We start from the raw sequence: 26,275 nt of genomic DNA on the forward strand, positions 1-26,275 counted from the left end.
TTTTATGTATTAAGATTATTTAATAATAGTTTTAGCATATTTTATATAAATTTTTTTTATTACGTATATTAATTACAAGTTTACATATGTGTAAAATTTATGTACTAAAAAATTTACATATGTGTAAAACAAAACATAGATATGTATAAAAACTAATTTTTAAAATTGTAATTGTAAATATAGATATAGAAAAATGATAAAACTACACTCAAATAACATTGACATACAAAAAATTTTATAAAAAACGTTAGTTTTCAAGGGTTCATTCAAGTTCTTAAATAATTTAACAATTCTGTAATGATACTCATCACACACACACACATATATATATATATATATATATATATATATATATATATATATATATAATTATGTAAGGGACTTGTAACACCCCGACCAAAAGAGGCGGAACATGCCGGGGTGCAACGTGATTGGACAAATACACAAGACACTATTTAAAGTGACAATATTTATTCAACTCATTTTATTTCAACAAATCAGTAATCAACACATCTCGTTCGCACGAACAAATTGATACAAGTAACAATTATATTATTCGTTTTACTAATACCCTAATAGTCTTGGTAACGTTTTCATCAAGTTCTCGAGTCAACAAAAGTCAAACCTGTAACATTTCATAAAATAAAGTTTGTCAACACAAAGGTTGGTGAGCAATTCATAAGTTTGAGCATATAAGTATATAGTAATAAAGATCCACAAAACTTGTATACAAAACAATAAATAAAAGTTATAAATTTGGATAAAATAGTTATCGCTAACAAGTTAGCGACACCCAACTATAAGGGGTTGCCAAATAGTTTAGGATTTTATAGACAGTTGCTAAACACATTAGCACCACCTAGCTACAAGGGGTTGCCAAGTAGTCTAGGATTTAATAGTTATCATTAATTGCATTACGTTAACGACACCTTGCCATGACGGGTTGCCAAATGGTCTATGATTTATAGTTCCACCATCCAAAAACGATAAACACATAAGCATATAAGCATGTAAGTATAGAACACCAAATCGAGCAATTATTCAAGTAAGGTATACAATCACGTTTGTGGGTTTAAGATTCAAGTATATAAAGCATTTAGTTTTATAAGTATGAAATGTCACCCCAAAACGAAAGATGAAAAAAAAGGGGTATGAAAGTACTCACCTCGATTGATGAACCGAGAAATAAATAGATAAATAAATGAAGCTCGAATGGTAAACGGACAGATCCAACTTGAAACGATAAACACCTTAGCTAAAATGAATAATGTAATATATATTAATGAACTTGAAACCATAATGAAACTATATTGGAAACATTGAACGAGGAGGTTCGGTTGTTAAATCGGGTTATCGGTTAGTTTGTTAATGATTAGAGACTCGTACTTAACTAATAATTAGAATAAAAATAATATCATTTTATTGGGACTTTTAAATAACTAAACCAATATTAAATAAAAACAAGACGAGCTTAATTTAAGAGTTCGGTTTTATAAAGATGAATAGATAATAAAGTTTATAATAATATTATTAATAATAAAGATAGTAATGATAATAATAATTTTAAAGAGATATGTTATATATATATGTGTGTTTTTATATATTTATAGATATGTAAGATAATGATGATAATAATAATATCAATAATAATTATTAATAATACTTATATAGTATGATACTAATAATAATAGTTAAAGAATAAAGATCTTAGTATTAATTAAAATGTTATTGATAAAAATAATAATAATAAATAATATTGAATGATACTATATCCGATGTTGGTTCGATTTCTAAATAAGTTCACAAAATAAATATAGTTATATTATCTGCTAGTAATTAATGGTAAAATATGATTTTAATAGATAATAATAATATGACTTTTAATAATATTAATAACATCATTAATATTTATAATAATAATAATAATAATAATCTATTTATTATTAAAATAATGGTAAAAATAATTGTTTTGGTTAATGATAATAATAACAATAATAATAATAATAACCGTTAAAACTAAAGAGTTTTATATATTTTTATGATTTTATACTAAATATACAACTTGTAACAATGATAACACGAATTAGGTTTTAACATGGGACTCGAACTCGGGTCTTGATGAGACGACCCAAAAATCCAAATCCCGAAACACAATAAGTTAACAAACCAATTCCATAATTTAAATAACAATTTAAAACCAAACTCGTTCTAACGTATATAACCAAATATATATAAAACCGGTTATTAACGAACTTAAATTCCGATAATCGATATAAGAAGTTTAATGACACTAACACCCAATTTATATACCTTTTTCGTGTTCCCGAGTCGAAACTGCCTGAGAGAGAGAGAGAGAGGCGGCTGAGAGAGAGAGAGAGAGCCGAAAAGAGAGAGTGAGAGAGACGAACTAAAGAGGGAGAGAGGGAAACGGTGGCCGTAACGTCGGTGGCCGTTTCCTCGGTCGCCGGAGAAGCCGAAGGGGAGAAAGAGAGATAGAGAAAGAAGACGAGGGTGAGAGATAGACGGAGGGGGTGCAACACGGCAGCCGTAGTGCCGTTGCGGCTTCTCGCCGGAATCCGGGTTCGCCGGAAAAACGCAAGCAAAGGAGAAAGGGGTGGCTGTGGGTTTGTTGTGGTGGTGGTACGGTGGGGCTGGAGTGATGGCTGCGGTGGGGGTGGTGTTCGGAGGAGGTGGGGTGTCGCCGAACCGCTTGAGCTCGCCGGAAAAACGGCCAAGGGAGGGTGGTGACGGCCGTGTGTTGTGTGAGTTTGTTGGAGGTGGTGCCCGGAGGTGGCGGTGCTCGCCGGAGGCGGCGGCGGCGGCCAGGACAAGAGAGAAAGGGATGAGGCTTGATGTTAATGTTATGGTTAGGTTTGTGTTGGTGGTATATGTATTGCATATTTTCAAAACAAGCCCTCCAAGTTCTAATAGTTGTTTAAAACGAGTTTAAAGGTTTCTAATGCTTATAACAACTTAACAAAACTCAGTTTGAACCCTTTATGTTTTCTTAACGACACTAAAATATGACAAACATCGATATTAGTTGAGATCGATGTCTATTATAATATTATATAATAAATAAATAAGGTTCTAAAGTGTTGAGTCGGTTTTTACAAAAATAGAAGTTTACAAAACTAATACAACTCGAGACTCGAATTTGACGGATGTCACAGGACTTCGGGTATATAATCGAGTAAATGGGTTCATATTATCGGGTAATCGGATTGGATAATCGGGTATGTTAGAAATCCCAGACCCGTCCTAGACCCGCAAAAAATTTCAAAATTAATCCCAGACCCGTCCTAAACCCTAATGGGACGGGTAAGACTCGTCCCAGTTATGTCGGGTTTCGGGTATTCCCATCGGGTTCGGGTTTTACTGCCATCCCTACATGTTAATAGCATGATTGGTTTCTTGGTTATTTATTAAACCAAAAGTACTGTCAAAAAACTAGAGCATTGTCTACTTTCTCTCAACTTAAGCAATGCCTTTTACTTTTGTACAAAATGCCTAAAATTTTTATAATTTATAAGTTTTTTAAAAATTTAACAAGTTATTGTTTTCATGCTAAAACGTATAGTAGATTTGATTCTCTTGGTTTTCTCTCAGTATATTTCTAACTTATAAATCATAATTATTCTTGAGTGACAACGAATCCATGTTTCTTGTAGTCATATACTGATAAGCTATGGAATCTTGCCCTCCAGGTATTTACTTTTTAAAATTTTATCATTTAAAATGTGTTCTTCCGCCTTCATTTTTACATGTAACCACTCATCAGCTGCCAAGAAAGATTGCATCAGGTTGCTATGGGAACAAGGATAATGATTGGTTTTGAAAAAAAGGCTACTTTTGTATAATAATTATTAATTTGTTTTATTAGATTTAAAACTAATTTTTTTATTATAGCAACTGATGAGATTATAAATTATATTATTCATGTAATACTTTAGTCATTTTATCTATTTTTTTACTATTATTCAAACTTATTTAATCCGCATGTATGTTACACGGGTCACTAACTAGTATATATATAACAAAAATAAAATGTATAATTTCAATTCGAATTTCGAATCGAATTTAAAATCATAAATTCGTATTCGATTTGAAGTTCGATTTCTAAAATCGAATTCGAACAGAATTGATTTTGAATGACTGAAAATCAAATTCGAATGCGAGTTGAATTGAATTTCGAGTTATTCGAGTCCGATTCAAATATTGAACACCGTTAATTAACTACTAAACTTTTCAAAATTTAAAGTGAAACCCACAAAACAGAACTTGCATAGTGAAATCCATAATTATAACCATTTGAAACATGAACTCTAAGTTTATTAGTTATATAAATGATAAATTAATCCTTTAATGACTTCCATACACGTGTGGAGCTAGTCTCGGCTTTGGGTGCACCGTCAAAGGCTCGGCCTTCTGAAGGGTTAACCCATAGGCTTCATCCATGTTTAGCTTCTCCGGGTTTAATCCATTAGCCAATTCCCAGTCAAATGTTTGAATCAATGTTGCAACAAGTAGCTGGACCATTCTCAACCCTAGACTAACACCCACACAAATCCTTCGTCCAGCCCCAAACAGTATAACTTCAAAGTTTTTTCCTTGAACATCAACATTAGACTTTTCTCCCCCGGGCAAGAATCGTGTGGGCCAGAATTCAAGTGGGTCGGCCCACATATTTGGGTCACGGGCAATGGCCCACAAGTTAACAAGGAGCGTGGATCCCTTGGGAATGTAATATCCATCAACTTCACAGCTTTCAGATGCAATTCGTGGTAACGAGAGTGGTGTCGAAGGGTGGAGCCTAAAGGTCTCTTTTACAATGGCTTGGAGAAAAGTTAACTCGTTTAGGTCTAATTCGTTTACAAGGCGGTCTCGACCAACTACAGTGTCCATTTCTTTTTGGGCTTCTTTAAGTAGCTCTGGATGTCGAATTAGTTCGGCTATTGCCCATTCCACTGTGCTTGATGATGTGTCTGTTCAGGCAACAAATAAGTTCTGAAACATTCATAGTTTCTAGTTAGCTATCAAAACATTTTATTTACTGTCACATGTAACCCGGCAAATAAAGTCGTGAATTATTGCATTAAACAACATATGCTTTACATTGATTAAAACCATAAAACAAATGCAATACCGATTTTGATAATGCCGTCATTGATACTTTTGGTAGGTTGGTACCTAGTTCATCATCACGGTACCAGCACGGCACCGACACTTTATATATGTTACGATGCTAAAGAAGGTTTTGTTTATTTATTTTTTTTAACTTTAATTAAAAAAAATTTATAAATTGTTTTATTAACGATTTATTATAATTACATTACTATTATTATTATTATTTAGATAACTTAAATTACTATTAGTTATAAATTGTTTTATTAGGGTATGTGTAACGGACAACAAAATTGGACGACAGTTTGGGTTTGGGGGCGAAAACACCGCACCGGTGGGCGACAAGGGGGGAAACATACACCCTCTTTTTCCCTAAAATTACACAACTCTAGTTTACTTTGTATTTATTGTTTTTTAACATAGCTTATGTAATAAACGTTAATAATAAAAGATGAAAATATAGTTTCCTTTTGACATACCAGAAGCAAGGCTTTGATTTCAACATCTGAAAGCTTTCCGCCCTCACCATCAGCATCATCTTTTAACGAGATCAACGTGCTCAACAAGTCACCGTGACTCGACTCGCCACCCTTGCCAGACTTATGCTCTTCGAGGATCCCGTGAAGAAACGAGTCGAATCGAATGTGAAGTTTCTTCATCTGGTTCTTCTTGCCTTGCAGTATATCCAGCCAGTCAAGCGCCGGTATAAAGTCACCAAGGTAGAATTCTCCGGCCAACACCATCAGCTCAACCACCATATTCTTAAACTCATCCGCCTTCGGATCACCGCCTGCGCTTCCGTCCAAGAATACTCTCCGGCCTAACACCACTCGTGCTAATGCGTTTGTAGTGCACACATTGAGAATTTGACCTAATTTCACCGGTATTTTTCGGCACCGAGTAAAGTTCGCGTGAGTATAGCTACTTCCTCCTGATCGAATTTACAAAATTCCAAATCAGAAATTGTACAAATCCGATTAATAGAACATCATAAACGTTTTTAGAGATTTACAAACTGTTCTTCAACTATTTATGTAACACATCACACTAGCTTCAATTTTGCTTTCGATTATGAAAGCTATATATGTAATCAACCAAAAATTCATGAATAATCTTAGGCCATGGTGTACACTCTAACCACAACATAAATTAAGATGACACAACATTTTAAATATGAATTAAACCACTCTTTACATATATTAAATTTGTTAAAAGAGGACCATGGATTATGCTTTTAACACGTTAAAATGTAAAGAACAATATATTAAATTAACAATTAATAAGAGTAATGCGGTTAAAATGATTAAACCATTTTCTTTGAGTGAGATGGAGTGAAAGAGAAAAAAAATAAGTAAAATGATGCTTATATGAAATTAAAAAAGATTAGAGTATACCCTATTACCTTAGTAACTATTCATCAATGTCCTACTAGTCATCTCGGTACTTCTAGTGTTCCATGACGAATTTCTACTTCTTTACAAAATAGTACAACTATTGCAAGGGGATTCATTAATACATGGTGATGGTGATGTACCGTTTACGAGCACCTAACCTAGCATATATGGTAAAATAATAAATAGTAACTTTTATTGTCCGTCTTGTTTTCGATTAATCTACCTATTTCTTTTAACTTTCATTTTTATATATTTTTTTCCAATCTCTTTTCTATTAAATAATAATAATAATAATAATTCATATAATTTTTGACACAACGTTATTTAGTTTAAAAAGAATTTAAGATTGTTTTATAAAACATCTTTATCATTATTTAACCTACGTATTATATCCTTGTTATCAGAAGCATTTACATATCTATGATTCATAGCGTATTTATTATCCAACCTGCATAACACATGAGTTTATAAACCAAATCGAATAAAATGTTACGAGATCAAGAAACTAGGGGGTGTTTGGTACAGAGAATGGAATTGTAGAGAAATGGAATAGAGAAATGGAATTGCAGAGAAAGGGAATTGGTCTGGAGAATGAGAATTGACTGTTCTGTTTGGTAGTACAGAGATTTCAGTAGAGAAATATAGCTGAGAATCATTTCTCTTGTTTGGTACATAGGAAATAAACAGAGAACTATATCAACTTTATCATTAGCACAAGTATTTTTTTCATAACAAATATTTATTAAAAAATAAAAAACATATAAAAAGATGCATAAATTCCAACCAAAATATGCATTGATCAAACCAATTCACATACAAAACATAGTTTTTAAGCAAAAAACATCAACCATAGTTAAAACCAATTCACATACAAAACATACTTCAACCATACACAAATATCCCATTGAACTATCGGTATACAACTCGACCATCTCAATTTTCTCTTCTATTGTCAACGCAAGAAAAGAACGTCCTAGATCCACATCTTTACCAATCAAATGAGCTGCTTTGAACCGTTTTTTCGTAGTGATACCCGGTAAAGCATTCAACTCATCACTAACCTTTTCATAGATTTTACGAGCCTCCATACCTTCTTTGCTAAGTTGTTCACCCACCATCTCCCCAAATCGAAGCAAAACTTCCTTGATATCTTTGCAAGACTCTCGATATATCTCATCTGCATCCGTGCTTCTACCTCTTTTGCGCGTGCTTATCTAACACATCAACAATATATTGCTGGTATATTTTTGTATGTCCTTTTCTCACCTTCATAAATTTTATCATTTAACCAATTAATTCATATGCACAATATTAAGTAAATTATATAAAAAGTAACACTTACAGCCATTATTCCATCTTCATTGACAAGATTTCTTATATCTGCACCAGAGTACCCAACAGTGCGAAAAACCAACTGTATATAAAATAAACTTACAAAACTTAAACCTAAAATAAAAAAAAAATTAAAAAAATTCCAAGCAATTACCTCTCCAAAATCAACATCTTCAGCAAGCTGTTTCCCTGTACTATGAACACCAAAAATTTGAACTCTTTGATTTGCATCGGGTAAACCTATGTACAATCGGCGATCGATACGTCCAGCACGAACGAATTTTAGATCCAATTCATCCGGTCTATTTGTAGCACAGATGAATATAACTGCTTGTCTTAATGAAAATCTATCAACCCCAGTTTTCACCTTTCTGAAATTCATACAAAATAGCATATATCAAAACAAATCCAAAAAAAATAAAAGGTAATCATTAAATTTAAGAAACTAACTCTCCATCAAGCTGAGAGATTAATGCATCAAATGTTGATTTCCTTCTTGGATCTTTTCTTGCGTGTCTGCCAGCAATCGCATCAATCTCATCTACAAATATAAAAGCAGGGGCCTGCAAATAAAATAAAAAACTTAGTATTACCCTAACTCATCATAAAATGATTATTAAAATTAAAAATCTATAAAACATTTTACATTTCGTCTTGCAACCGAAAACATTTGATTAATTCTCGCAGCGCCACTTTTTTCACTATCTGTGAACTCTGCACATGAAGCAAAAACAAATGGCATCCCGCTCTCCTTTGCTAGGTTCTTGCAAATAGTGTTTTTCCTATTCCCGGAGGTCCTGATAAAAGTACTCCCTGGCACATGTGAGTAAAAAACTTTATTATATAATACACTTGTACAGTTATGGTTGTGTTTTCAAATTAGGCCTGTAAGTGAACCAAACGAACATGAATTACGCTGTCCATGTATGTTCATCTTCGTTCGTTAAACTTTAAACAAACAGACGGTCGAGCACACGAGTGTTCAAGTTCGTTCATATATAGTATAAATGAACGGTTCACGGCTGGTTCACGAACGTAAACGGACATAACTGTACATAGATGAACGAATATAATTGAGCAAACACCAATTAAAAGTAAATGCTAACAATAACCTGTCGTTTGCTAAATGGAAAAAAAAGAGTTGTCCGTGTTCGTGTGTTTACTAATGAAACGAACTTCCTGCCGAACAAATGACTAAACGTTCATTTCATTTGCAGGCCTATTTCAAATATTTGATCATACCGAATATGGGCAAGCAGGACAGCATGTGAATACAACTTTAAAATCTTTCAAAAAAGAACTTCTTGTATTTTTACAAATCAAAATGATAAATTAAATGATGAAACTAACAAATTAATACACACATACAAGAAATGAGAATTATGTTTGAAAGACAGTGGTGTGATTAGGTGAGATAAAAAGGCTTCAATTTTAACCTGCAGAAAGAAGACAATTCAAATTTTCAGGTTTATATGTACCCAAAACCAATTACCTAAAATCATTTTACAAACATAATTTGTATCATTTACTCATGTTACAACTTTATGTATCAAGTAAGAATGAAAAGTACCTGGGTCATGGGTAATATACTGAAACCCCATATATAAAATGGCTTTCATCCTTGGTTCAAATAGATATACAGAGAAACTGATACGAAGATGAAGAAATCGTAGTTATAAAGAACATGTTAATGTGACGGAAGAGTGAAGGAGCAGAAGCAAGCAAAATCGTAAAGTAGGGTTTCAAAAATCAAAAATATGTTGTTAAAGAAGAAGGAGAGGATGGAAGAATCATACCTAGCAGATCGATGGAGGAAACCCTGGAATGGGACTGAGAAATGAAACCCTAGAAATCCAATTCTCCGATTTTTTTAGAGAAACAAAATCAGAGAAATGGAAATGGTTTATTTCCATTTCTCACCTCTTTCTTTCCTAAACAAACAAGAGAATTCTTTCCAATTCCATTTCTCACCCCTCAATTCCCTCTACCAAACACCCTCTAGAGGTACGAAACCTGTCGAACATGACGGAAGCCATCCATGGCTTTAGCAGAAAACATATGTACGGAGCAAATCTTCCTAAGCATCCGCCACCTCGGACCGTAGGGTGCGAACACCATATCCTGACAATTATACGCGATATGCCTCCCGGCGGTGCTGAGCGGCCGGCTAGCAAAATTGACATCATGAGTTTTTAAAAACTGTGCAGCAACTGAAGCAGAGGCCGCCACCACCACGTCAACAAAGCCGAGCCGGAGGTATAGCAACGGACCGTACCTTGCGGCCAACTCGGCCATAGATTGATGCGGACTCGTGCCAAGGTGCGGTAGGTTTCCCACCACCGGCCATGGGTCTGGGCCCGGTGGGAGACGGTTAGGGTGACGGGGGCGCAGGTTAAGGAGTACGTACAATAGTAAGGCAGTTATGGAGGGGTAGAGTAGTAAGGGTAGAATGGTCATTTTGGAAATAGTAGGTGGGATGATATATGGGTGGTTTATGGAAAGCATGGCAAGTGTGTTACGTTATATATAACATTTTGGTTTCAAAATGTTGGTAGAAGATGTGGTGATGGTGCATTTGTACACGAATTGGTTTGTCCTTGTTACTTTTTATTGATTCGAGTAGTGATTTTTTTAATAATATTTGTAAAAATATGAAAGGCAGAGATTATTAATATTTTGTTGATTTAATTTATTGCAAATTTGTCTTGGTGATGAATTGAAACTACACGTGGAACCAAATATAAAGGTGTTTTGTAAGAATTGTAGGAGCATCTAGTATATGGTCTAATATGTTGTCACGAGTGAAGCGTTTGCAAGTTTGGGTTGAAGAGTGGGAAATCTAGTAGATGACGACCCTTTTGTGAGTAAGTCGACAATGTTGGTAGTAGTGTGAACTAATCAGAAAGTGACAATTTTAACCGTGATTAGCTAGAAACGGATACCGTTTATTGTTGTAATTAAAGGTACACAATAAGCTTTAATCTCTATTCCTCATGTATTATAAGTTACACTTGATTCACACTGATTTGCTCTCTGATTAATCGATGGGTGGGTAAAAGAGTGAGAAGTGAATCAAAGTACTCACAGTCGATGAGCGCCCGGATAATGGAATCAACGTCTATAAAGGACCTTAGGAATTGGATTTTAAACTTTGTTGGGATTAATCTCAACACAGGTAGTGTTGTACATTATCAAGACCATTAGTCTCGTGATTCAAACAACGGACAAGAACAAAAACACAAAAGACATATAATGACAAGAACACTAAGGGGGTGTTTGGGATTCCTTATTTTACCTCATTATAACTTTTAATTAAGTTAATAAGTTACAATATTGTAACTTATGGAACTTTTCCTCTCACATCAAAAGCAATCCCAAACACCTTATTAGTTTTCAAAAAGTTTATAAGTTATAACCGGCGGAATCAACTAAAATTAGTAAGATACCGGGTCGGTCCGGGTTTTCTCTGTTTCACAGGCCTAACCGGCAGAATCAACTAAAATTAGTAAGATACTAAAATATACAAGAACACAGATCCATTTAACTCGAAGATTTCCTTTAATATTTCATTCAATGGGTTGCAATGGAATATTAGGATTTTGAAGGAATGTCGGTCACATAGATAATAATTCAGGTAGTAAGCACAAAGTATGAGGTCATATGTGTCCCATCATTGCAAATATTCATTCTATTTACAGGGACTCTAACATTCCTTCTAGAAACTTTAAGCATTAACAAAACAGAAAAATGTACAAGTGTAAAAGGTCTTCGAGCAAGCTTAATCATTGATGTGCGCTCTTTTGACCTTGTAATCTTCAAGCATGCTCGGGAATTACTTCAAGCAAGCAAATACTTAGATATGCAGCGGGAAAATGTTCCTCTCAATCAAGCTTCATCTTCACAAGCAAAGCCAAAATTGCTCGGCATTGCTACCACGAGCAAGGGAATCCTTTTTCAGGTTAGTTCAGTCTTTAACTTAGCTTTTTATTTGAACAACAAGTGTGCTCGGGTACTGTTTAGGTTGCTCAAGACTCAACCTTGTGGGAAGTAACACATAGAAGAATTACATAAACTCCCTAGCTACCAGCATGCCTGACGTAAGGTCGAAGACTAACTAAAAAATAAACCAAATACAACTAAATAGATAGTAGTATTTGGGTGTCGAACATAGAGAATTTGTGGAATGCGTGTTCACTAGTAGTTTTATCAACTAATTAAATTAAACTAAATTTCAAACAAAGTAAATTCAAATTTTGATTGATTGGATTTGTTTAACTAAAAGAAATAAAATAAACTGCAAACAATGATTAAAATTAATAAACCTATTAAGAGAAAGTGATCATCTTAGATTTCAGGTTTAAATCAACACTAATGTTCATGCTTACTAGAAAGAACCATATAGACATAGTTCATGTTTGATTACTTGTTTGAGATAAAAGAGAACTAAGCACTTGGATTATTATAATGTAAGGTTGTTACCTGATGACCAATTAACTAATATTCAACCCTAATTCCTCCCATGATATCTCGATTGCTAATGGCAACAAGAACGTATGGTTTAGATTATGATCAAACACAAGCAACAATTTACAAACAATTGTTCAAACACCATAACAACTAAACAAACATTGCAAAGTTATTATTCTAGAAATTCAAAACATAGTGTATCAATTAAACCTTACATCCAAGATGATCACCAATGGAATTAGCCACGCATGAAATGGTGAATTATCATCACTTCAATTGTATTGTTCATAGGAATCAAAGACACAAACCAATGATTACAATCACCCAAAATATTGTTTTGCACCCCAAAATCGCCCTACACTTGTTCCAATTGAAAGATATATCAAAAGACACCCCAAAACCGTCTAAAAGGAGGAATAAAAACTGCAGTTACGACTCGGACCGTGGTCCACGGTCCAAACCGTGGACCACGTTGCAGCTACGATAACCAGAATGACCATGGTACGGTGAATTCTGTGGTTTTGGTGCCATTTTGACCATGGCCCACGGTTAACACCGTGGGCTACGGTGGAGCTCTTGCTCACATTCTTGTTTTCTTCATATCTTTCTCGTTTCAACTCCGTTTTCTTCGTCGTTTTCGTCCATGTTCTCGTGATTTCATCCTCTATCTCCTCATACATGCAATTATACGAGTAATCGTAGTCAACTAATTCCATGAAATTAATTGGTTAAGCATATGTATTTATATCTTTTAGCTCGCTTAATGGCTTCCCTACGGTTCACCCGTCACATTTCCACACTTAACCGTTGCTTGCCCCCAAGCAACACCTCAAATAACATTTTTTTTATTTTTAAATTACAACCACCATACATACCAAACAATTCTGGTTTAGTCAAGGTCCCAAGTCATACCCTATTCCCTTGTTACTATAGGTTTGCATTAGTATACTTGGTATTATACTTAAACCATAGAATTCTAATCAAACCTAACATGATTTCAGTTTTTACCCACACATTACACACCTTCACACGTTTACACTCTTATCAGTGATCGTTCACATATATTCAATTTTAACTTACTCCCCGTGCATACGCTTGTACTACCGTCAAATCTTCACCTATATAAATGCTTTAACATAAATGCAAATCAAGAGGACTTAAAACGGGTTATAACGGGGCAAGGTGTAAAGGTATGGAAGGGGAATATTAAAAGTAGCTCAGACGATCCGATCCGGCTTATTACATACAAACTAAGTAAACAATGAAATATACACCACTAACGTTTTTTTCCGACACTCAATACTTTGAACAGTGAATCTCAACTTTATTTTTTGAATTAAGTACTAAATACTTCATCACAATCACTAAGCAACAATACACTTACAAGAAATAACCTATTAAGCCGGATCGTCTCGCAAATGTAACATCGGGGTTGATTGAATAAAAAAATAAGTCCAATAAAGTTTTCTAAGGGAACCAACCCCCCGCCCCTCTCATTAACCACACTCATATGTGTAATGTATGAGGCCCAACCCCCAAAACCTACACTCGTACTCATCCAGATGAGGCTTTAACCTAATTGCCTCTATCACTTTTGCACTCATGCCAAGCTAAGGTATCGAAATGCATTGATCACACAATTCTAACGGAGAATATCAAATCTATCACCAATCTTCACTTTCTCAACACACAAGTGTATACATACATGCTATGTAGGTTATTTTACCGAAAGCATGCTAACCTTGACTAGAGTACTAAACAACCTCGTTTTTAAAACAACTAGGAAAACTAGTCCATTAGGGAATTGTGACCATGAATAGGGATCAAAACCTTACCCCACCATCTTACCACTTTTCGGTTTTCTTTTAATTTTAATTTTTTTTATAAAAATTTTGAAAATGAAAAATCCCCCCCACTTGGGATACATTGTCTCCAATGTATGGTTTGTAGAGAATAAAAAAAAGACATTACTAATTAAAAATCCACTTCCATTCATGAAAAACCTGTGTTGTCCCCAACACATTGTCGAAGAGAAATCCATAAGAATTTTCCCACACTTGGTTTTTGCTAAGATGGTAGCTTAAAATACCATTAATAATAACAAATTAGAAATTATAAAGAAATCAAATTAAAAATATACAAAATATACAATTACCACCTTTTTGAATCTTTTATGACATTCAAGGTGGGTGGCTTGCCAACTCCCGTGCAACCTTCTCGTTATAAGCACACTCTTTTTCAAGAAATTGTTGCCAGTATTCCAGCAAACTAGGGTCGGGCACGAACATCCTCATTCTCCACCTGGATCATTTAGGTTAGGTGGATGTCTCACTTTCGTCTTCCTTGGTCAGCCACCTTTTTCTGCCACCTTCTCACTCTGTTGATGCTCAACTTCTTTCTTCTCATCTAACCTGCCAATCACAAAACACTCCACTTTCGTGTGATCCTTGCTCAAGGATACACACTTGTTAACAAAATCTGCCCTCAGGTTTTCCTTGTCAACAAGAGGGTCAGTAGTATTTTCAAATAATAATAACTGTTTATCACGATTCCCACATTTAATTCCGAGTGTCCCCTTAGCACAATAAATTACTGCAAGTGAAGTGGCAAGGAAGGGTCTACCCAATATGACTGTGGGTTGAGTGTTAGTTACATTTTTAGCGTAATTACGTACTAAAAAATCAACTAGGTAATAGAAATCCTCCACATGTACCATCACATTATATATCATGCCTCGGAGAAGTGTATAGGTTTGATCCGCTAAAACCACAGTGGTGTTTACTTTTTGTAGCGGACCAAACTCATACCGATCATATAAACTACCAGGCATGATACTAGCACAAGCTCTAAGATCTAGCAGTGCCCGATCAGTTTTAAATTCACCAATTTGAATTGATAAAAGGGGCACTCCTGGGTCTTGATGTTTACTTAGGATAATATTATTATCAACCCATCATCCCTTATTTTGGTTAATTTGTCATGTAAACATTTATCACAAGAACAATTTTCACAAAAAGATGTTTCATTCAGTTGTAATTCAGAGTTATTTTGAAAAACTGTTTCATAATTACCCACATTTTCAATCTCATCACTAATATCTTCCACCACCCCCTCAACAAACTGTGGTGTTGGATGAACTTGAACACTAGAAATTCCAAAATTATGTAAAAGACTTACCGCATTGATATGCACGTTGTTCTCCTTCTTTAAGCATGAGCTGTTTTTCTTCAAATTCGTCAGATCGGTGGCAAGTTGACCCATTTGAGTGGTCAACGATTGGACGACTTTGTCACAAACTTCATCCTTTTGCATGCACACTTCATCAACTTGATTTCTCCTTTGCTTGTCTTGTTGCATTATCCTAAGCATATCCATGACTTCATTACCACTTGAAGAACTTTGGCCCGAAGACCCACTTTGACCACTTCCCGCTTGTTGAAATTGACTTTGAAACCTTGATTTGCATATTGTTGACGAGGAACGTAATTTCCTTGAGAAACCCCATGAAAATTTGGATTGGATTGGGTGGCCGAATTCCAATGACGAAACTTTGGATAATTTCTCAACCCGGGGTGGTAAGTGTTTGAGTTCATGTTATAGTTTCTACCACCTCCCCCTTGACCTTGAATTACATTCACCTCCTCTACTTATTCTTGCCCCACCATACACACAATCGCTACATGACCCAATTCATTACAATTAGTACAAACATCTATTACTTGATTCGTGGTTTGTACTCCTCCATCTTCTATGGCATGTACTTGTGGTCTTCCAATGGCTGACCTTGCTCTTCTTGCGGTTGAGCCTTTATTTTTGATGTGACCGACATTTGCTATAAAAACGCCCAATAATATTTCTCATAATTAGTACCAAATGTACCATTTGTAATCGACATCAAATCCCGCTCATCTTCCGTATTCAACCCTTCATGAAAAGCATTCAAAAATTCCAAAAGAACAATACCATGGTGAGGACAATTCTTGATCATTATGTTAAATCATTCAAATGCTTCATGAAACATCTCACCTGATTGTTGTTGGAAAGTTCTCAAACTTCTCCTTGCATCATTAGTCTTTTGAGCCGTGTAAAACTCTTCCAAAAACCTTTGTTGCATCTCGGCCCAAGTATAAATTGATGCGGAAGGCAATGTGTAAAACCATCTTTTCGCCTTATCTTCCAAAGAAAATTGAAATGGGACCAACTTAACCTCATCCGATGAAAAACCTTGACCCCCAATCGTGTTGCAAATGGAGTCACATGCCTCTAAATGAAAATAAGGTTCTTCCGTTGCTAAACCCTTATACTTTGGAAGACTTTTGAGTGCATTGGTTCTAACCTCAAATGTTCTTCCTTATTTATTTTGAGGAATAACCACTGGAGATGGGTTATTAGTGATGACCGGTTGAAAATGAGCTTCAATCCCTCTTACCATTTCTGTTGCATGCCCCCAATCTTACTCTTGGTTGACCCATTTGCCTTTGTATGTGCCTTGGAGGTGCAAATTGTTGAAATTGCGGTTGGGGCATTTATTGTTGAAATTGTTGCTCTTGTTGTTGAGGAACTTGTTGTGGCACTTGTTGTTGTTGAATAACCGGTGGTTGTTGAACTTGTTGAAGAACCGGTTCATGTTGTTGCCTTTGAGCATATGCAAAGTTTCCTTGATTCACCCTTTGATTTCCATCACCTCCCGTGTAATAACCTTCCACTTCATAACCCTCAAACCCCCCTTCAAACCCATCACCATAACCATCACCTTGTGTTCTTGAAGATTGCACAAAAGACGGTGGTTGATATTGGAAACTTGATTGTGGTTGTTGAAAAATTGGAATGGTATGCACTACAGGTAGTTCTTGTTGGTATGGAGGTTGTTGGTATTGTTGGGACGATGATTGACCGAAATTAGGAAATAGTTGGGAAATGGGTGGTAATGGTGATGAAGATGGGTATGAATATTGAGCGACAATGGGCACAATTGTGTAAGTTGGTTTCAATTCACTTGATGAAGTAGGTATGGTAGTGGAATTTGGTGGAGGTGTAATTGGTGGGGGTGTGGCTGGTAATGTCTGACCTGAAGTGGTAGCCGATGATTCCATTGTGCTATTCTATGCAGTCGGAGAACCAAGAATTCTGTTCTCCCTAAGTAAAACTCGGTTTCTTCTAAGCGTTCATTCAATCTCGGGATCAAAAACTAGTGGTGATGACCTGTTAGAGCCTCTACTATGCATACACCTGTAAGTACCTACACACTAACAAAACCAGTGTAAACCCGAAAATAAAAAACAAAAAATACAGAAGTTAACACACGTTGCACACTACTCCCTGACATGGCGCCAAAATTTGACGTGAGGTCGAAGACTCACTCAAAAATAAACCAAATACAACTAAATAGATATCAGTAAGTGGGTGTCGAACATAGAAAGTTTGTGGAATGTGTGTTCACTAGTAGCTTTATCAACAAATTAAATTAAACTAAATTGCAAACAAAGTAAATTCAAATTTTGATTGATTGTATTTGATTAACTAAAAAGAAATAAAATAAACCTAAAACACTGATTAAGATTAATAAACCGTTAAAAGAAAGCGATCATCCTAGATTTCAGGTTTAATTCAACACTAATGTTCATGCTTACTAGAGAGAACCACATAGACATAGTTCATGTTTGATTACTTGTTTGTGATAAAAGGGAACTAAGTACTTGGATTAATATAATGTAATGTTGTTACCCAATAATCAATTAACTAATATTCAACACTAATTCCTCTCATGATATCCCAATTGCCAATGGCACCAAGAACGTATGGTTTAGATTATGATCAAACAAAAGCAACAATTTACAAACAATTATTCAAACACCATAACAACTAAACAAATATTTCAAAGTAATTATTCTAGAAATTCAAGTGTAACACAGTGTATCAAATAAACCTTACATTGAAGATGATCACCAATGGAATTAGCCACTCATGGTATGCTGAATCATCATCACTTCAGTTGTATTATTCATAGGAATAAAGACACAAACCAATGATTAAAATCACCCAAAATATTGTTTTGCACCCGAAAATCGCCCCACGCTTGTTCCAATTGAAAGATATATCAAAAGACACCCCAAAACCGTCTAAAAAGAGGAATAAAACTGCAGTTACGACTCGGACCATGATCCGCGGTCTAGACACGGTGAATTATGTGGTTTTGGTGCCATTTTGACCATAGCCCACGGTCAACACCGTGGGCCACAGTGGAGCTCTTGCTCAGTTTCTTGTTTTCTTCATATGTTTCTCGTTTCAACTCCGTTTTCTTCGCCATTTTTGCCCACGTTCTCGTGATTTCATCCTCTATCTCCTTATACATGCAATTATACGAGTAACCGTAGTAAACTAATTCCATCAAATTAATTGGTTCAGCATATGCATTTATATCTTTTAGCTCACTTAACGGCTTCCCTACAGTTCACCCGTCAATGCCCATGATCTCTTTACTCTAATAGCACTTTCTCGACCCACTAAGTTACTTGGGAACTTAGTTTAAGGAGTTGCTCGTTAACAAGTTTGTTTGGTAGCAAAACATGTTCTCAAGGATATCCTTTGCTCGAGGAAGTGTTAGTCTGCTCGGACTAAACACTTAAACGATATTGAAGAACAATCATGCTCGGTAGAGGATATATTGCTCGGTGAAGTTAATCATTTTTGCTCGGGGTGCACTGCGTTGCTCGGAATCCATGCTTAGCCAAATTTAAGGAGATTGAGAATATTTCAATCATTCTTGAGACCCATTAATCTCCCCCTTGATTGAATCAAGCTAAGATGCACCAAAACATACCTAAATTATGTATACTTTTCAAAATGCACATCAAATCATTAAAAACAGTAAAGTACATTACTTAGAAAGGAAATGATTACATAGTTCAAATTCTACCATATAGGCATTACAAATACACAAAAATAGAAATTACATCAAGAAACAAAAGTATAAAAGACATATATAATTTTCTTCTTAATGATATTGTCTGTCATACCGTCTCTTGATTTCATGTTATCGTTCATATATTTTCTTCTACAATATATATATATATATATATATATATATATATATTCAAATCTTTGTTGGAACATGTCAAGTTCAACATGAAAATCATGAGTTATTGGGAGTTCAATCTCAGCAGTGTCCCATAAATCATCTTCGTGAAGGTACTGGAGATCATTATCATTCTCAACAACAACAAGAATATTTCTTTCTCCAAGTAGAATGATATGCTCAGTCTTTAGATCATATTTTATCCCAATGATTCCTCCATAAGCTATGACTTGTGCATTTGATTGTGTCATAAATCTCTTCATTCTCATAACTTCATGAATAGTCTAGTTTGAACTTTCATGAGGTTGTCAAGATCTTCTCTATTTTTGTGTTCTCCTTTCTTTTCTTTGCTCCATGGTTACAGAGGGTTTCACTTCTATCTTGTACTTCATATTTTTTCTAACCATAGGAAACCCCTCCCTTGAGTTCCTTCTCAGGTATGAAGTTAATTAATTTTGTTGAGCTCTGGTACTCTCCATTGATCATCATAATTATGTAATGGAAATTTTGCAATCTTGTTCAGTTGCTGCACTGTGAATCTTCTGAATTGCTCATTTCTCCCAATTAATATAATCTCTTTTCCACTTCTCATTCTAACAACAATCACTCATTTCCTATTATCCTACAAAAAGACCTTTGGTGATTCATCTTCTTGAATTAGCAGTTCGGCACTAGGTTCTCTTTGACTTGCAGCTCTAGTTGTTGGCACAACAACATGAGAAGCATAAGGTCTTGAGGATGATGATGGTTGTTCATGTATGCTACAAAGCTTCTTCATTGAGATATTGGCGGATACATTTTCTTCCAATAGGGTTCAATCATAACCCTGAATTTTGCATTTAGTCCCTTTTTAACTTCATTAAAGTATAACTTTTTAACATTCTGTTTGAGCCAAGTTATCATCTCAATGATGTTGTATCCCCTACCAGCAAGATATAGTCTATTCCTAGCAAGACTTGTAATTGTAGGAGGTTTTTCACCATTATCACTTTCTTCATCTGATTTCTTGTCATCATCCCTCATTTTCTTCTTTGATTCTTCTTTCTTAGTTTTGTATGAGGAATATTTTTTACTCTCTTTTGAAGACTTCTTTGGGCTATCAGACTTCTTGTTAATTCTTTTTAAATTAAGGTTGAATAGATCTTTCAATTGGGTTCTTGAGAGTTTCTCAATGTCAGCCTCAGTCCACCCTCTTCTTACAAGAAGTTTCTTTGTTTGATCAACCATATTATCAGTGAAAATTAGCTCTTGTACCTCTTTCTTTTCTTAACCTCCTCATTCTTCTTCTTTTCTCTCTCTTTCTTTTCATTCTTAAAATCCTTTTCAATTTCCTTTTTAGTGTATATTCTTCCCTTTTTCAGTAACAATGTTGGTCTTTTCTGACACTTCTTTATACTATTTGGCTATGGAGTCTCCATGTTATATTGTTCTAATAAATGTTGTCTTAAAGTGTTTCTCAACTTCTTCATTAGACATATTTTCCACATGACTGGGATCATGATTACTGCTTATTAAGAATTCCCTTTTTCCACTAAGCTTTCTATTCTCAACAGCTCTTTTCTCTTATTGAACTTCTTTCTTTTTGATAAAGTAATCAAGATCATCATCATTGAGATCCTTGATTTCATTGAAGTTCATGCCATAACCCGTAAGAGTCTTAATTCTTCAGTCTTTCCTTCTCTTAGCTTCAATATTTTTCAAATGTTTCTCAGTTGTGCTGACTTGAGGGCTTGGTTCCCTTTTAGTTTCAACTTCATATTCTCCCTCAGACCCGTCATCCAAATCATCTTTAGATAGGCTATCAAGAGCACTTATCTTTAGCTCACCAGGTTTGGGCTCATCATCTTTCTTCCTGAGTTACTTCCTTAAATGCACCTTTCCTTTCAAAGTTTTATTGGAAACATAATTTACTCTTTTCCTTTTTGGCAGCAGGATCTTGAACATGTGTTTTCTCTCTTGGTACTTGATCAGTTTTCGCATCAGGCGATTTTGGTGGAAGTTCAATAATTGGTTGTTGAATAGTTGGTTCTTGAGTTTTGGATTCTTCAAATCATTAGCCCAAACACTCTTCTTATAAACAACCTCCTCATTCTTCCTTGTCTGTCCTCCCTTCTTCAAATCAATCAAAGATTCAATAACTTCTTGAGGAATTTCCTCCTATCCAGCCATCTCTGCCTCATCTCTTAAATTGATTTTCTAGATTGGCTTGTTCAATTAGTATTCTTTATTTTTCAATTATTTTGACACAAGGAAGTATAATAAATCTTGATCTTTCATTTTCCTTAGTCTTTCTCTCATTTCAGCTTGAGCCCATATGGCAGATTCATCAATGTCAAGAAATTGATCACCAGAAGTAGGGACATTAGGCTCAATGATTTCATCATCATCATCAACATCATCATCATCATCATCATCATCATCATCATCATCAATCATCATCATCATCATCATCGTCATAGGGGCTTTCCCTTTTGCTTTCCTTTTCTTTTCAGATTCTTCATCTTCAATATTCTGAGGAGGGATATTATCAATATCAGCAAACAATTCCTTAAACTCTTCATCCTCCACACCAATCTCCATTTTCTCGCTTTCAAATGATTTTAACTAAGATTCATCTTCCTCATGATAAATACCATTATTTCCAACATAATTCTCATTCTTTGCAACAATATCGTCATTCACATCATCATTTTAATCATCTTCACCACTTGATTCACCATAGAGTTTACCAATAAGGTTTATAGTAGTTCCTTTCTCAATCTACCCCTGTTTTGGTGCATTTGAGGGATTCTTAACTTCAACACCTTATTCTTATTTTGCCTTTTAATTTCTTCAAGAGTCTTTGCCAATATTTAGTTTAAATATGTGGTTTCATCTTGTAATTTCCTTTTGGCCGTTTGAAGTTCTAAGTTTGTATTCATATGCTCCACCATTTTTTCAGCATTAGTAGAACTAGAACTTGAATTGGCTTGCTACCCCTCAACCTGAGGTGGACAGAAATAAACTTTCTTCAAATACTGGTTCATCTTCTTCAACATGTTCTTGAACATGTGGTTAATGAGAGACATGAACTTGTTCTTGATCATCTTGGGCTTGGGAAACTTGCTCATAAGCAACATTTTCAACAATATTCTAGATAATGTCATCAAGGTTTTCAACTCCAACATTTTAATCTCCATCACTATCATGATTCTCACTTTCATCCTCTTCTTCACTCTCATCCTCAACATAAGGCTCTTGAGAAGCACGAACCTCCATGAACTCTAGATCTGGAGCCATCAGCCAAGGTAGGCCATCATACTCAAAACCTGCATTGAAGTGGCTTGTGGGAGCCAACTTATTGATCCTTTTGTAAACATTTAGATCTTGGAGATAAAGAATTTCTCATTGTAAATCTGGCAGCTCAGCATCAAGAATAATCTATAGGAATTTGGGTTACATAAAAAATTTTTCACTATCAGCTTTGAGTGCATTTGACTTCATCCCATTGAAAATAATCCATGAGAAGTTGAATGGTTGCCTATATACAATAGCAATTGTTGCTGAAGATATCTCTCTTCTCATTAACATCTGACTTCCCCTCCTGAAGGACATACTCTAAATGATATGGTGTATCAAAAATCAGGAAATCAGCAGAACCATTCCCTTCTGAAACTGACCATTTGTAATAATACCTTAGTAGCCCATTGTTTCCTGGAAAATTCTCATTAACCCCCTTTGAGAATAAAGGAGTTTCTCTTGATGGTAAGCATTTAACTGCAGTCTTCCCCTTATCATAGCTTCGGTTATTTTAGTTTCTCTGACTTTGAATTCGTTCTCCATTCACATCATTTCTATACTATGCAGAGGTCCAAAAATCATTTATGAGATTTATGAATATTGGTGGACTTGCGGTAAGGGCAAAGTTCAGATTTGATAGTAGGAGCCGATCATTTGCAATAGTTCTTGATTATGTTGTGTAACCTCCAACGAAGCACACATGTTGTGTCTGTTTTCAAAATTATATGCCATTTTTATCTGCAAAATAAAATCGACATGCAAACATGAATTAGTGTCTAAAAAGGTGCGAATAACAATAATAATCAAAGGGAAGATTGATATCTTCCAGTAAACTAACTCCTTGACAATTGAAAACCTACACAAACATAAACAGGTAAACAAATTTCAAAATTGAAACCTTAAACCCAGTTAATAGGTGCTGGAAATAAAAGATGAATATTACTAACCAAGTTGATAGTAGTATAAATGATCAATATAGATGTATTAAGAATGTATTTGAGAGATTTAGGGTGCGAGCAAATAAATAGTATAACGAAGAGGGAAAAATGTTTTGAATAATGGTTAAGTCCTCCTTATATGCCATGTGATTTTGTCTGTATGCTTGTGAGATTAACTTTTTCATTTAGTAGGAGGAAAATGTCAAAACATAATATAATACCCAAAAATTTTAAAGAATAATCATGCTAGAGAGGGGTTCCAAGAAAAGATTAAAGATAGTTTGCTTGAAACTAAAATCACAAGCAAGCAAAGCTTGCTCGAGAAATAAATTTCAAGCAAACCCATTCTTAACCAACTTAAGAAAACAGAACTAAGTATAAAATGAAGCTAGCATGCTCGGAGATACAAAGATGCTCGAGAAACAAATCACAAGAAAAGATGCTAAGTATCATATTCAAAGCAAGCTATCTTGCTCGTGAACAGTTAAGTTCCCGATATAAGTAGCTTAAAGAAACCGATAAACACAATACATGCTCGACTGCAATCATTAAAGTTTGCTCGAAATAGAACACCTTGCTCTATCAAGTTAAAATCATGCTTGATTAACAAATAACACAAGTATGCTCGAGTGCAGAATAGATCATGCTCGAATGCCTTAGACTATATGCTTGATTGACAACTATGCTCAAATGCAGGATAAATCATGCTTGAACCCGAAGAAGCATGCTCGAACATAGAAAATGCATGCTCAGAGAACTAAATATGCAAAATACTAATAGTTTAAGCAGAGAAACAAGAATCATACTTGACCAAAATAAAACAAAAATTGATACTGTAGTAAAGAACAACTTATGCTTTTGGAAAAATGAGATCATATTTCAGTCTTGAAGCACTTTAGCATATTTGGGAAATATCACAACATGGGATCATATTGACTAAGAGTCTATCCCAACATATCGTTTCAGCTTTATTATGACTTACAAGTTAGGTTGATGAGTGGTATAAATTACTTAGCATGAATTTCATTACATCAATGATATGGTTAATGTATATTTATGCTTAAGATTTATACGAAACCCACTTATCAGATTCATGATGCTTATTATCTCTTCTCAAAGCTTATTCAACTTTCTCCAGATCACCCCAACTTGAATTCAACCTCCTAATGTTTGGTCAAAAACTTTTAGTAACATAATGGGCTAAACAACATTGAAGACATATTAGCATATTGTCCAACATGAAGGTTGAACAACAGACTTACAAGTCACGCAGCTCAGTTTTACATTCCTTCCTACAAGGTGTTTAAGACTTACTGCTCTTAGACTTGTTGCCCCACCCTGCGCTGTTCTAACTTTAATCTATTATGTTTGGTTTCATCAACATTTTGTTGAATTTAAACTTTGAAACACATTTTGTCTATCATAAACTTTTTGAGTGTACTTATTAATTGACCAAACACTGACATACGTGTGTATGGATGAATAGTAACCTTTATGCCTATCATTTGGAGAGATGTATATAGAAACATGCACAACCTTTCAAAATGTGATATGCACTTAAACTTAGCAGATATTTATGTTATTTTACGTAAGTTCTTACACATCAACGAAAGCTACCAAATGCATCAATGACTGATACTTACAGTCTTTTAGTCTATAATTTCCATGTGCTCAGATTAACTAGTCAATCTACTATCCTTTTCCATTTATGTTGGATCAATTTCCAATAAGAAACAATTTTGTTTCATGAAATAATTGAACTGAATAATCAATATAATTTCTCATTTTATATTCACCAAAAGCTTTTACTATTCTTCATATTTTAAACCCTTTTCAAATGTTTGTTTTGTTTTGGTGGTCCTTAAACAAGAGCTTGTAACTGACTCAAATAAAGTTGAAATCTTTTTGACATTTTCTATATTTGACTCAAAAGACAAGAAAATCCTTTTGGATTTTGGATTAAACATAGTCACATATAAACACATAGATTGCATAAAAAAAACATGAAGATAGTCATTAAGCACATAAGAATATATCCCTAATCAGACTCATGCCTAGAAGCCGAGTATTCAACGAGTAATCCCAGAGTAATCGCCTCCTAGGTCGACTTCTCGGTGAGCCATCCCGAGTACTCACCGACTAAGGCCGAGTACTCCTAACTCCCCAGTCGGCCGCCTAGGGTCCACTTGGTGATTTTCGCAAGCTTAATCAGACTTCATAAAAATTGATCATTCTTAAGGATCTTAATGGAAATTTGAATCTAGTTTTGCCCAGGGGTTTGGTGAATAAATCAGAAATATTATCACTGGTCTCAACCTTATTAATTTCTATTAATCCCTTTTAATTACAGTCTTTGATGAAATGATGTCTGATTTCAATATGTTTAGTTCTTGAGTGATTCACAAGATTCTTCACAATGAACATAGTAATGGTATTATCAATGTAAATAAGAGTGAGTAGGAAATTCAAACCATAGTCAAGCAACAGATTTCAGATCCATTAAACATGTGCACAACAAGTAAATGCATCAATATATTCAGCTTCAGCAGTTAAGATTGATACTGTGTTCTACTTCTTACACTGCCATGAGACTAGTTTGTTTCACATTAATTGACATCCACCTATTGTAAATTTTATTCTCAAGTTACACCCATCATAATCATTGT

The 26,275-nt window shown here is 34.8% G+C and overlaps 1 protein-coding gene and 1 pseudogene across 2 annotated transcripts; both read right to left on the reverse strand.

The window, feature by feature from the left end:
* Nucleotides 1-4,263: 4,263 nt before the first annotated feature.
* LOC143557310 (flavonoid 3'-monooxygenase-like) lies at nt 4,264-10,503 on the reverse strand (annotated as a pseudogene). Its single transcript, XR_013139547.1, has 3 exons — nt 9,864-10,503; nt 5,604-6,055; nt 4,264-5,007 (listed from the first exon to the last, which is right to left on the reverse strand). The product of XR_013139547.1 is annotated as a flavonoid 3'-monooxygenase-like (transcript).
* Nucleotides 6,870-9,451, reverse strand: LOC143557311 (ATP-dependent zinc metalloprotease FTSH 12, chloroplastic-like). Its single transcript, XM_077046417.1, has 7 exons — nt 9,421-9,451; nt 8,497-8,663; nt 8,301-8,413; nt 8,005-8,221; nt 7,861-7,932; nt 7,714-7,784; nt 6,870-6,966 (listed from the first exon to the last, which is right to left on the reverse strand). Exons 1-7 carry the CDS (start codon nt 9,449-9,451, stop codon nt 6,870-6,872), a joined length of 768 nt encoding a protein of 255 aa, XP_076902532.1.
* Nucleotides 10,504-26,275: the final 15,772 nt, after the last annotated feature.

This window comes from Bidens hawaiensis, unplaced genomic scaffold (assembly GCF_021521415.1).
Source record: "Bidens hawaiensis isolate Kalapana, Puna unplaced genomic scaffold, B.hawaiensis_p1.1 tig00018883_1, whole genome shotgun sequence".
Classification (NCBI taxonomy): Eukaryota; Viridiplantae; Streptophyta; class Magnoliopsida; order Asterales; family Asteraceae; genus Bidens; species Bidens hawaiensis.